This window comes from Nycticebus coucang, chromosome 19, assembly GCF_027406575.1.
Source record: "Nycticebus coucang isolate mNycCou1 chromosome 19, mNycCou1.pri, whole genome shotgun sequence".
Classification (NCBI taxonomy): domain Eukaryota; kingdom Metazoa; phylum Chordata; class Mammalia; order Primates; family Lorisidae; genus Nycticebus; species Nycticebus coucang.
Genome location: NC_069798.1, coordinates 41,421,394 through 41,435,352, shown reverse-complemented (window position 1 = coordinate 41,435,352; position 13,959 = coordinate 41,421,394). Strand labels below are relative to the sequence as shown.

General features: G+C 47.4%; 1 protein-coding gene across 1 annotated transcript in view; it reads right to left on the bottom strand.

The window, feature by feature from the left end:
* Positions 1-13,639, bottom strand: part of SLC14A2 (solute carrier family 14 member 2) — a 49,599-nt gene extending 35,960 nt beyond the window's left edge. Inside the window, exons 1-6 of the mRNA XM_053571592.1 lie at positions 13,458-13,639; positions 12,510-12,690; positions 11,332-11,521; positions 7,043-7,171; positions 2,671-2,863; positions 159-306 (exon numbers count right to left, since the gene is read on the bottom strand). Coding sequence (XP_053427567.1) covers positions 159-306; positions 2,671-2,863; positions 7,043-7,171; positions 11,332-11,521; positions 12,510-12,690; positions 13,458-13,631 — 1,015 coding nt within the window. The 5' untranslated portion in view covers positions 13,632-13,639. The remainder of the gene's footprint in view (positions 1-158; positions 307-2,670; positions 2,864-7,042; positions 7,172-11,331; positions 11,522-12,509; positions 12,691-13,457) is intronic.
* Between the last annotated feature and the right edge of the window lie 320 nt (positions 13,640-13,959).

Below are 13,959 nucleotides of genomic sequence, written 5' to 3'. Positions count from 1 at the left end.
CCTGTGGGTCGTGACCCCTTTTTTCCATTTATAACAACATGGCAATTAAGAAGGTTGAGAACCACTGGTAAGTTTACCGTATTTATTGTGTACAGGCAAGAAAAAAGCTCAAGAAAATTACTCCAAGGGCCCCTCTGCAGAGGGTGGCTCTGTCCTACCTGCCAGCATCCCCACGATGGAGCCAATGGCCGCATGCAGGCAGATGAGTGGTGAGCAGATGAATAGAGCCACCAGGAACACACCACCTGTCCAGGGATTGTCACAGCCATACACTTGGCTGACCCCGATGGGGATGGCTTGTAACAGCTGTAAAGTCAATAGAACGCAGGTCACTGGGGCATAAGCCAATAACACAAAGACTGGGCCTCAGGGCCAGATGTGAACCATTCCTGGGCGAGTAATGGGGTAGAACGGAGGGTGACTATTCTCTGCAGGGTGCGAGAGAACGTGGGAGGCATAAGGTGGAACAAACAGCTCCTCACTCCACCACCTAGCAGGCATCTGAGCATCCCCCCTGCAAAGCCAGGGCCCCAGCACGGGGGCTGGGTATGGGATGCTTCTGAGGAACATATGGCTTCTGCTTTGAGAGCAGAAGCTTTGCAATCCTAGAAATATGTAGGTACATTCTAAAGAGCTTTGTCTTTAAAGAGATTATATGACCTGCTCATGAAGAAAAGAACTATATAGAATTGTAAAGCTGGAGGATCACCTACCAGGACAGCCTCCTTGTGTTATAGAGAAGGATACTGTTCCCCAGAATGAGGATGTGGCATGCCTGTGGTCACACAATGGCTGTGCAGAGCCCCCTGGAAACTGGAGCCCCCACTCTAGTCCAGGGCTCTGCATGCCCTTCCCATCTCCCTCCTTTCCTTCCTGCCCTCAAAGAACTGAAAAAATCTTAACAATTCAGCCAGGCCAGGGAAGGCCATCTGACTTCACTGCTAACTAAATCATTCCCAATTACAGCACCACAAAAGCCTGCTCTGGCCCTAAAAGGAATATTTAGGCTTCAAGTCATTCTCCAGATGGTCACGTACTATCTTTCCACAATGGCGAGCATGGCTTGAGAGCAGAGGGAATGTTTCTCCTCCTTTCCAGGGGCTACAACCTCATGACAACATTGAATGGGCCTCAGCCACCAAAGAGGATGTATCAACTGTGGCTTAAAGGAAAGATGGTGAGGGTGGCAAAGACATTAGACAAGAGGTCAAACTCAGAGGCTCTAGCGTCTAGCCTGTACTTGCCACTGACAGGATGAGTAATCTTTAGGCAATTGATTTCAATCAATCTTCGTTGATTGAAATGGCCTAGAATATTTCCAGGATTTTCGAAGATCTAAAGGAAATCCCTTAAGCCCTGAAACCCTGCATGGTAGTCCAGGGAGGAGGTAAATTCTGGTCCCCTCAAAGGTTTTGCTCTCAAAGAGGAAGCCATATATTCCTCAGAAGCATCCATACTCAGCCCTCATGTTGGGGGCCCTGGCTTAATAGTAAACACATAAGAGTTTTGGAGGTTCGTAAACTTTGCTGTGCATTGGAATCCCCTGTGGATCTTTAAACAAATACTGACCCCTGACCCTTCCCTATACCTTCTAGTTTAATTGGTATGGGCATGATGGGGGCCTCAGGGGAGTCTAATGTGCATCACCGCTCAGTTATGGGTGACCTAGTGTAGATGCTGGGAATAATTGCATTTCTACCTTTGGATGAAATTTTATACCTTTTAACAAATTGATTTAATTCTGGAATTGGTGTGATTTCTTTAGGGAGAGAGCTTGAGGAATCCTAGAAAGCTTTTAAGCTTTGCCCACCTTTGTCTTCGAATGTAACCAAACACCCTTTGGATCAGAGCCTATAAGCTAGTGAAAGAAATGGTAGGCTGGGACCCAATCATATTTGTAGGAACCCAGAAGCCCTTTGTACCAGACAAGAGAACTCAGCTGAAAGGTTGGAAACAGGCTGGAAGTCTACTCAATAAATATCCCACAACTTGCCAACATCTAAGGAATGCAGGATGCTAAAGGGAGTCCACCTTTCACCTTTCCATATGGCAACTTGGCTTTTAAGCCCAGGCCGTCAAGAATGAGAGGAATGAAGGGACAAAATGGTCTTGGAAAGGAGCCTGGGTTTAGAATGAAGCTTCCTTCTCCAGTATCCATATTTCAGCCTGGTGGATAGTGCCCTGGCGTGGCTAGCCCTCTTTGCACACTGCTCCCCAGCCCTCAGCTGACACCTTCTATGAAGGGCACTCAGGTGTGCTGTGGAAATTTACTGAGCACTTAGCCTCCTTCACATTTCTTATAATTCTCATGTAACAACAACAAGCTGGTTAAACTCAAAGGAAGTCGTTTTTCCTTTGTTGTTTCAAAGAGAAAGAGGGTAAAGGCACTGATTCTTCAAAACTCAGATCTGGATGGTGTGGGAGAGAAGGTCCCTGGTTGTCAGAGAGATGGGCTGGGGGGAGTCAAGAGGGTGAGCTCAGGCCTCATGATACCTGCATTTGGGTCCTACCACTTTTTAGTTATTTATTTTGGAAGATGAACACAAGGCATCTCTTCTCTGTGAAACACGCCACACTGGTACCTTCAAGAATGGGTTGTCCAGCTTAGTGGTGTGGTGTGGAGCCTCAGGGAGCCTTTCTTTCAGGCAGTGTCTCATGTGGATGGCTTACCAAGGGCATTTCAATTTCTGTCCAGGTGATATTGGGCACTGAAGACACAGGCTCCACCAGGGTTGTGGGGAAGAAGAGGTTGTAGTGGCCCGTGGCCATCAGGTATAGGGTCACAGCGATGTTGAAGGGTAGTGTGAAGACCGGGAGGTCCCACCTGCTGAAGATGGCATTCAAGGCACTAGAAATAATTGGGCTGAAGAAGAAAGAGAGGGTAAGTCACTGAGCCATCTTTAGGTCTACACTGTCTCATCAGGTCTGGCCAATGGACCATCCACAGACCCCTGCCTTGGCACAGCCATTCCTGTCTCCCTCAAGACTGTAGAGGTTCATTGATCTGGGATGGGGAATAAGGTGATCGATTTAAGCTTATACCTTTAAGATACATATTTCAAAAAATATTATAACTTATTTTGAATAAAGTACTTTATAACAATAATTGAGATGTTTCCTTATTTCTTAAACTGAGAAAACTAAACAAAATGTGATCTTTACAAAATGTAATGTATCATCTTTGGATCAAGATGTGTGATTACTCTTATCCAGGAGAAGACTGCTATGCCTGTAGGTAATGTGAGAGCTTGAAGCCAGCAGAAATACTTAGAGCTACTTTGGGAACTGTCAGGGGAAAAATGGAACCTTCTGTTGTTTATACCCTCTGTCTTCTTGGCCTCTTCCTTGGAAAGAGAATGGATTTTGGAGACAGATGGAGCTGAGCACAAATCCTAACTCATGTCTCTACTTACAGGCTCATGGGCTACATTAGATAATTCATCTCACCTAGCTTTGGCTTCTTCTGGAAGGGAAAAGCCATCTAGACACCCTCATGCCCACACCTTCTGTGTACAGTAAGCTGTTGGGCAAAACATGAAATCATGTGGTCCAAATGAATGATTTTACTTTAATGAATGACCATCAATCTCAAATAGGCATTTAAGACTTCCCCAAAGCCCTCTTACACATCATCCCTCACAAAGTAACTCTCTGCCTTGATGAGACGAGTATTTCACATTTTAACCTTTTCCCTCAAATCTTAAATATCTGCTTCCCTTTCATCTCAGCCACCACCTGGATTTATGTCATTAAGGACAGAGAAGTGACAAGATGAGAGATGCTTTGTTTTCACAGCTGTAAAGTCCTCACCCCATGTACTCTGCTCCCCCACACTCTGTGTCTCCACCTCTTTCAGGCAGAGGCAGCAGCTCTGCCCCTTCACCAGGCTGGTTCTTTTCCCCACGTTTTGGGTCCCATCTAAACTCAAAGGTTCACTCCTGCACTTTTCTCCTCTCTCTCCTGCAGTTTCTGTCTCTTTGTCTTGGGTTCATTCTCATCGGTATATGACATACTCTTGGATCCTCTACCTCTAAACATCCTCCCCCTTTATACTGATGTCCACTCCATCTGTGGCCGCACCACTGTGCTCCCCTGCACAGCAATGGCCCTCAAAAAGGTTGGCTTTCTTTGCTCACCCCAGTATTTCTGCTCTTAATGTCTATTATGTCCTCTCCAATCAGGTGTGTCCTCACTACCCCATGGAAATGTCTCTTGTCCATTTCATCATCTCTGTCTTGCCAAATCCACAGTCATTCCCTGTCTCTCTCCTTTGACAGTTGGACCTACCCACCCTAGTGAAAGACTTTCTTCCTGGGCCACTGTGACACTGGACTTGCTTGGCTTTCTTCTTGCCTTCTCTTTCTTAGTCTCCTTTGGTGGAGACTAAGAACATCTAAATGCTGGAAAATCCTGTGGCTCTGTGCTGGACCTTCTCTCTCCCTTTTAAAATCTTCTCTTTTGAGTCATACCCTTTATTCCAGTGGTTCTCAACCTTCCTAATGCTGTGACCCTTTAATACAGTTCCTTATGTTGTGGTGGAACAATTATGAATAATTTTTATGAGGAACTGTATTAAAGGGTCGCGGCATTAGGAAGGTTAAGAACCACTGCTTTAGTCCTACAGATGAAAGCTTCCATGTGCTTCTTTCTGTCTTTCAGATTTGTACATCCAGTTTCCTTTTCCACATCCCTACTTAGAACTTGAAAGTATATGTGTCCAGACAGAACTCTTGATTTCTGTATCATCCTTCATCACCAAACTGTTGTACTCTCCATCAGCCCAGGTACTCAGGCAAATTACAGGAATGTATTAGATTTTCTTTCCTTTTTCTCCTTCACACTCCACACTCCTCTTGTCTCTTAGGCCCATTCACTGCTGGCCATGTCCAGGGATCTCACCCTAGTCCAAACTCTGTGGGTGTTTGTAGCAGACAGTTGCTGGCTATTGTAGCAGATGCTTCCAGCTATCTGTGTTTGCTCCAGTTGAAACCCATTCTCCATGCTGTAAGTAGAGGGATTTATTTAAATTTAGGCCTCATCCCATGATTCCTCTGCTTAAAACCATCTAGCTGCTTCCCATTGCAGCTGTCATGGAAATCACTGGGTCTGGAGATGTGTGTGGCCTGGCTCTGTCTCCTCCCTGCCCTCACCTCCTGCCATCCCTCTGTCATTCACTGGGCTTCCCCTCACTGGTCTTGTCTCTGCTTCTGGAACACATCCTGCCTCCCCAGTTGAGGTCTTTGATGCACTTTGCTTGTAGGCATTTTGCTTCTGTCTACAACATCCTTCACCTAGATCTTCAGAGGGCAGAACCTTCCAGTCTTCAATTGAAGACTCAGATGTTCCCTCTGCAGAGTGGCCTTCTCTGACCACCCATGTCTGGAGTCCCTCTCTGTCCCAGGTACCTGTTTTGCTTTCCTGAAAGCACTTAGCCCATCTTGGAGTGATCTCTATTATGAACTAGTTTATGAGTTTATTTCTATCTTTGCCAAGAGGAATGAATGCAGGCTGTAGGTGATAGGGAAGTTCCTGTTCACAGCTAACCCGATGGTCCTTGCACTCAGCACATAGTTCCAGGCACTCAACACATTTTTGTTTGTTGGATAAATCTGGAAAATGGCACTACTGATACCTACCCTGTAGTTTGAACGTCAAGGACTTCATGAGTGGACACATGAACGTGCTAGAGACACAGCACACCGCTCAACTCAGCTCAGGGTGGGGGCTCAGTTGTTTTTGTCCATAAAATTAGGAACTTGGGAAGTCAGAGTGGGGGATACTGAATTCTAATTGCCACCAGGGCCCGGTGGCCGAGGAGCTGTGCTGAGGGGCCTCATCTGTGTCTTTATAAATAAGATGCATGCAAATGAAGATAGGTTTTTCTTTTCACATGGGGGCCTGAGGGGGGCATTAGGAACCATCCCCACAGAAATGACTGCCTTAGCTTTTTGTCTTAGCGGATTCAGAAAGATGCCCTAAGAAGAAAAATAAATTGCCCAGAATGTTTAATGTAGTAATTTATTTCCAAACACTACTAAAAAGTAATGAAACAGTACTTAAGTGAAATTAAACTAACTGGTTTTAGGCACTCCAGACTTAGAAACCAAAGAGAGACATTTACTTCTTAGGGATGTTAAATCACCACGTCTGATTTATTGCCGAGAGCATGAATAGGTCACCACATCTGAGTAGATTTGGGGAACAGGTGATATTGATGTATGAATCAGTGGGTGGGAGACGGAGGTTCCTGGGGACAGTGAGGATTCTCTGGAGACCCTATGATACCCAACTGACCTGCTGTAATCTCAAAGGAACTAAGGGTCATATGTGAAATGGCCTCACTTACCCTGAACTTGGTGAATATTTGTTTCAAATTCCCTTTCTTCCCGACCTTTTTATTTCATCTGCACCATGAGGTGACTGCTCAGCAAGACCTCGACTGAGACTTCTAGTTCAAAGATTCCACACTTTACATATACACATTCTCTTTTAAGAAAACTCTCTACTTTTATTACGAGTGCATTTTTTGGCTTTTGGGTCTTGGGTAGGCCACATAACAGATGGTTTTCCCACCCAGCCTGGGGTGTCAGTGTGCAGACTCTAGATTCAGACTGTCAGCATCAACGACTTTCACAGAGTAGGACCTGGCGCAAGTGACGTCATCTCTTCATGCTTCGGTCTTCCCTTCTGTAAACCGTGTGCAAACGTAACCTACTTAGCACTGCACCTAGCATGTTAGAACTACTTGGTAAAGTTGGCCTTTATCATTAAGCCTATTACTCAAGGAAGATTATCAGCACACCACAAAACATGTGGTCTTCTGATGCTTTTTGATACTTTAAGGAATCCCTGTTAGTCCATATCCCCAAATGTCTCCTGTGTTGCAATAGGACTCATGGGCTTTCATGGTGTCTTGCTAGACAGGCCAGCTTGGCTGTGAGACACCAGGTCCCACATGTGTGTGCCCTGTCCCTGTCCAATATAAGATACAAGTGCCTCAAGGCCCGGAGGATCTGTGAGCAGAAAGAATGAGGCTCCTCACCAGGCCATGGCTGTGAAGGTCACAGGAAACAGAAGCCACCAGTAGTAGTCCAGCTTCTCCGAGAACATGGCCATGAGCAGGCCCACCAGCATCCCATTGTACCCGTGCAGCCCTGAGGCGATGGCGGACCTGGAGTAAGGAGAGTGACTTTGCATTTGAACCCTGGTACTCTGGGAATGTGCTTAATTTAGACGATTTCTTTACTACTGATGTATAGAAAAAAGTCGGTCTGCAAATATCAGGCAGTCACACAGCTGTCGGGACTTTTCCAGATGACAACACCCCCCCCCCACATATCTTTCTGATTTTTAGTTAATATTATACGCTTTTATCTTATCTATGGCTAAGTTCCCCCTTTCAAGGGCGTCTCAGACTGCTAGGTGTAGAGGGAAATGTCATAGAAAGCTGAGGTGTGGAGGCGTGACGAGGGAAGTTGTGTGCGTGCACGTGTGTGTGGGCAGGTGTGAGAGGGCACAGGAAGAGAGTTCTGACTGCCCCAGGTAACATTCTCTGTGATCAGAGTCTGGGCGCTCTCTCCTCCTGCGTGTCTGCACTGGAGTGGATGAGCTGGCTGGGCCTCCAGTGCCCAGGTGCCCTGTCCATGAGGAGTGGCCCAGAGTTGGGGCAGAGTCAGCATGGGAGGCTATCGTTTCTGTTTCAGAGGAGAAGCCTGTGTTCCCCTGATCCTAATGAACACTGCCACCAACTTTCCAACAGCCCTGCAGGGTGGGGGAAATGGAAAGTGGATGAAGTGTGTGTGTGGGGGGCGGAGCAGGTGACACTGTGCGGCCCCGCCAGGGAGTGAGCTGTGCCTATTGCAGCCTGTTCCTGTTCCCCTACCCCTGTGTCAATTTCATGAGGGCTGGAACCTGTCTGGGTGTCCAGTGCTGTGCCCTGGTGCCCAACAATGTGAACAGTGTCTGTTGTACAGAGGGCGCTCAGTCAGTGTTTGTGGAATGAATGTGTGTGTCTGTTAAGCCTTATCATGTATTAGCTGTTCTTGCACAGCAGAGAAGGGAATTTGGGCTAAGAGGGCTCCTTCCTGGCAGAGGCCATGGCTTAAGTGCGGAAGGGGGAGGACCTCTCCCTCCACAGTGACCAGGAGGTCGAGTCTGCTGACCTGGATGAGGAGAGCAGGAGGGAGCATGTCTAGACAGTTGCCAGCAAGGGGCTCTGGGGCACAAGGCACTTGTGTGTGGACACTTACAGTGGACACAGAACAAGCTGAGTCTTCAGTGGCTCCCAAGGCCAGGCTCCTGGGGTCATTTGGACATCAGGGGGCTGGGATGGATGGAGGAAAGGCAACTGAAGCTGTCTCAGAAGTAGAAACCCAGGTTTTGAGAAAAATCATTATTTTTAGTGTGTCTGCATTTTCTCTGTATTTTCCCCTTGGTGTTTGGTGTTAGAATTTAGAACATTTTTGTTGTAATACCTGCTGAGGAAAGATGGATGGCCCATGATGGCAGGCCCTATAGCCTCAGTGGCTGTGGGTAGCAGAGAAAAATGAGAAAGTTCAGGGAAGACACAATTAGGGTAACAGCTAAGGGTTGCCTTGACAGCCCCCCTCCCTGTGGAGAGTGTCCTTTCTGAACTCCTTTTTACTAAAACTCTGGCAGCTTCTGGCTTTGGTTGTCAACCCCCTCCCCCACACACCAATTTCTTTACATCTCCTCCCTGACCCTCAAAAATATAAAATTAGATTCAACCCCAATGTCAAAAAGATCTTCATCAGGACCATATCCCATCAGGGCACTGCAGTGTCAGTGTTCTGGTCCTTGAGTTGCCATCAGCAAAGTACAGTCTCAGGCTGGTGGGGGGATGGTGGAGGCAGCAGGGCGGCTGGGGTGGTGGGAGTGGGTGTTATGATCACAGTGTACAGTGGTGCCAGCGGTTCCTTAGAAGGACATGTGTATGGTCGTTGTGTTGGGTGATAGAGCTCTGAGCCTGTGGAGAAGAACAGGGCATGGACCTGTCAGGAAGGATGTTTGAATTCTCCTAGGTGCTGTGGCAGAACATGGCACATTGGAGAAAACTTCCTGTGCTGAATATGCTTAAGACATAGCCAGTGAGAGAAGACTCAGGAAAACACTAGAGAACAACCCAGTGTAGTACTAGGGTGTAGTCTATGGCTGTTCAGAGACAGAGAAGGGTTCAGAGTACTTGGAGGCAATCAGGAGTGGCTCCCTGGAGGAAAAGGGATTTGAAGGAATGGTAAGATTAGACTGGCAGAGTATTCCAAGTGTCAGGAACTGCAGAAGCAAAAGTACTTAATTAGGGACAAGTGTGATGCTGAGTGAGCGTTAGGTAATAAGGGCCCATCAAAGAAGTCTTTGCAAACCAAGCTGAGGGGTTGAGTTTTTATCTGATGCATATTTCTCTTAAATTCTTATTCCAGGGTGTTTGGTAGGATGAGGCAGGCCTGGTGTTTGTCTCCCTTGTAAAACTGAATTTGTGAAGTGACTTTTGATTGGCTCAGCAGATTCATGGTGGGGTGAAAATCAGAGCATCAACCTGTCAGTACCGCAAGGGACTTGGGCTCCTCTGAGCTGGGCAGAGGACGGCACCGAGGAGGAGCATGACGGGGCTTGGTGGGGAGGTGCTTACTTGGGGCCACTGAGCCGAGAAGGCAGGGGGCTGGACAGAGTTCACCCAGGTAGGTTTTAGCAAACAGTGACCAAGCACCAAGGGGTAGATGCCCAGTCCTATGCCAACTGTTCATGAGGTGACGGGTAAGAGGACACAAGGGTAGGGGAGCCACTGGTTGAGGCAGACACAAGATCCTGGTTGGAGGCCATTCGTCATCTCACCCACAAGAGCTCTACTCAGAAGAAATCAGCCCCTCATCCATCCAGCCTCCAGTGGCCTCCCAGCTTGCTGGGTTCACAGTGGTCCCCCGTAGCCACCTTAGAGGTGCAGGAGCAGCCTCTCACCAGGGCCACCCTAGTGGAAAGTGTCATCAGTTTTTGACACAACCGATTGGGATTACTCCTGCTAGGTTCACCAAAGGGCCTCTGGACACATTGTCCACACAGGTGCCATGATAAGGACAGTGTGACCCGGAGCGCAGAAGGTACAGGTCATGCATCTGAGCCTGGGTCTTGCCATTTGTGGCACTTTCAGAGAGCACCTCTCCCCTCTTGTCTCCTTTCCCTCACTTGTAGTAGTAAGGGAAGCAACTTGAACTCTATTGCCATCACTGTCTGAAGTGGGGGAAGAGTCACATGTAACAAGGTGCGACAGTGTTTTTCAATTTTTTCTAGAGAATCCCATTGTAAGGAATACATTTTATATTAAGGCGTAGTTGCTTCTCTCTCTCTCTCCAACACACACACACCCCCCCATCATAAATGAAACAAAAGTTTTATAAATAATATTTACCTTGACTACATAAGGATTATTCTAGTTGGTTTGGTTTTATTTTCTTGTTTTAACTTATTAAAATGCTATTGGCAATTACCTACTGATTTACAAATGGGTTGGAGAGCCCCACATTTAAAAATATAAAAATATGGGCTAATCCGGTGTTTTCCCTTCTGCCCATCAGAAGCACCTGGGTGGACCTTGTTACAAACAGCCCCTCCTAGATGCCCTGAGCTGGAATCTCTGTGGGAGGAAGGGGGAGAGGGCAGGGCTCAAGCTGAATTTCTCAACTGTCACCCATGTAACTTTGACTATTAGGAAAGTCCAGGATCCACTGGAATAATATATGGTAAGGTCTGAGGAAATGGTTGAGTTCTACAAAATGCTAGTGGTTATTGCTACTTGACCTTGCCCCTGTTATGCAGGGCTCCCGCACAGCTGGCTCCTCCCTCATGCCTGCCTGATTGCTCCTCTTCCTCCCATATTGTCCTCCCCTCTTTTCTTGTTTTCTCTCCCATCCCCCATACTCAACCTTTCTAGTTCAAAGTTACCCTCTCTGATCTTCCCAGCACCTGGCGTTGTCTGTCTTCTTTGAAACCTTAATTCTCTACTGTCTTGTCTGAGACATTTATTGCCTGTTAATTTTCTCTCTCTCAATTAGATAGTAGATTTCATGAGGGAAATCTTAGGTGTTCCTGGACCTCCTTCAGAAGGAGTGTTTCCGGAAGGCTCTCCAGTAAAATGGGGCTTGGAACTGTGAGCAAGAGTTTAATTCTGCAAGGACTGCCAGCAACCTGCTCAAAGTTGATACTCAAGAGACAGGCTGGCTAATAGGATAAGGTTGGTTGGTCACTTAAGTAAACACCTCTGAACCTGTATGCCCCACACATCTTGTCAAGACCCCCCATAGAGAGTTTAGAGGAACTCACCTGTCCTGGCTCAAGATGAGGGCAGTTAAGGTTGAGGCCACCGTCCCCAGGCCCCCAGAAATTGTCCACCAGGGGTTCTGAATCAGGAGCCCAATGAAGACGAGGAGTCCACTGAGAGGGTTGTTGACAAACATCACCTGGGCAGCCCCTCTCAGGACCCAGTTTGTAAACTGGAGAGCCAGGTGCTTATCTGGAAGAGACAAGAGAACCATTAGTAGGTCCAGCCTGAGCTGCCCTGCTGACCACAAGGCAAACAGGGATGTCCAGGCCAGGACATTTCCCTGCCTTTAGCCTGGGTGGGAAGAGAGGTGCAGATGGGGGTGTACTGGCACCTAGCCCAAGTCTCTGAGTGACCCAGCAATTTCTCTGCCTTGGGTGGTAGTTTCACCATACAGACTAAGGCGCCATGCTGAGACGGATTTAATGTCGTTCCAACCATCAGCTTGGTTGGTAAGGAAGTCCCAAGGAACATTCCAAGGGAAATTTATTGGTCCAAAAGATGGGGTGGGGAGGGAAGGAAAATTCTTTTTCTTTTTTTTTTTTTGTAGTACTATATGACTCATTCGAGGGCAGGTATCTGAGCAGCAGAGAAAGTAGCATAAAGAAAACAAGCTGGGCAAGAAATTATTTTAGTCCAGCTGTGAAAATCAGCATTGAATCGGGGCCCAAGGAAGCCAGGTGTGGTAGAGGGACCTACGTTCTGCCTTGTTCTCTGCTTTGGTTTCCAGGACAACCTGAGCAAGTAGGAGAGGGTGTGTGTGTGTTCACTGAAGCATTTAGTGCAGGAAGAAAATAAAAGGAAAGAACCCTGAAACTTTGGGAAGGGTGATGCCAGTATTTTCTTAGTACACACCAGGTGCATAATAAATGGCTGTGGAACCAGTGAAGGAATGGCCGTTCAGCTTGCTTGGGAAATGGCTGACACGTTGCTAGTGAGGATGTCTTATATCTATTTCACCCAGGCACGAACAATTTGCGAAGAGCTAAATCCAGCGAAATGTGTTAAATTCTGAAACCGTGAGAATTCCAGGTCAGTAGGGATATGACTGACGTCCACCCTGAGTCAGCTCAGGGCTGCATTTCCCCCAGATGAAGGGGCCTTCGAGAGGGAGCAGCTTCCGCATTCCAAACCAGAAGGCTGGTTGTGTCCCTGTGCCTGGCCCAGGGAAATGGCCTACCTTCCAGCCAAGCGCTGCACTGTTTCATGTCGCCTGTGAGGTAGCCCACTGCTTGGAAGAGGCTGATGCCCCACTGGCCTGGAGAGCCACGATGGGCCACCCCACTTTCTTTCCTTTTACTCCTTTCATTTGGCTTTTCAATTTTCACAATGTGACTATCGTCGTTGGATGACCGGAGATCCTTTTAGGAGAAGCAATAACAAGATAGGTGTAAATAATACTGCTTTCCAAGAGCAGAGGCACTCAGGGTCAGAGGTGACTGTCAGGTTTTTGAATAAAAATAAAGAATCATGAGACAAAGGTGAAACATGCCCACTGCCTGGGACTGCTACGTGTCAGAGGGTTGCTTTGGGTGGTTTGGTGAAGCCCAGGTACTACTGTACAGGATAGTGTTTGTAAATGCAGAAAGAAAATAAATATGATTATAAAGAAAACCAAACATACTGAAACGCCATTATCGCAACATTATGATAAACACGTACGTGTGGCAGATCCAGGCCCTATTATAATTTCATGTAGTGATGAACAAATAGTCAGGACTATTTGTAGAGCTGTCCTGGCTGCCTTGTGTCCTTCTCTGCTGTGGTAATGGCCAGCAAGTCTGCCTCGGTCTGTCTGTGTTCAGAGGATACTCATGGCCTGCATGTTAACAAAGGTCTTGCTTTGGAGACAACAGTGTAATTGGAGAGGGCAGGTTTAAGAGGGATAGTTTTAGAGACTTGTTGGAAGACTAGTGTGTGAGTGTGTGTATTCTCTAACTGTCCTTCAAATTGTGTCTCACACAGAGTCACATTTTCTACTGAAGATTGGACAGACCCTTCGTGGTATCACCTTGTACTTGACTGGGGGCCGAAGTGCCCCAGTTATACCCACTGGAAAGCCAGCAAAACAGCATCTTCCACCTTCCCCTGTCCTCTTCATTCCCTACCCAGGAGGGACATTCCTCACCTTTTCTTCAGGCATTTCCAGGAGGGGCAAAGCTGAGTGAGTGTCCTGGGAGGTTGAGGACCAGGTAGGGCTGGTCGGCTCAGCTTCATAGAGTTGGTATCTGCTGGACAGAGGCCCTGGCAGGAGAGGGCTGCTGTGGCTGTCAGACATCTCCTTCAGGGGCTGGCCACTCATCTATCGGATGCCTGGAGAGAGGGACAGGGAAAGGACTCTGAGTCAGGATGGGGCCTGGAGGACTGGGCTGAGGCTGGGCTGAGCCCTCAGAAGCATGAGGTCCATCAGGGGTCTATCAGTGACTTACATGGCACCTACTGTTTTTGCAGCTGGTGGTGTCAGAGGGGCCAGAGGCCATTCCTCCATCCTTACCTTTCAAAATCTCCCCCCATTCTCCAAGTTCATTTGTGCTATGAAGATTTCCCTGACTACCTAGTTAGAAGTTTCTCTTCACTTTCTAGTCACTGAAATATTTTTTCTGGCTTTCATTTTGCCTTTTGTTCCATTT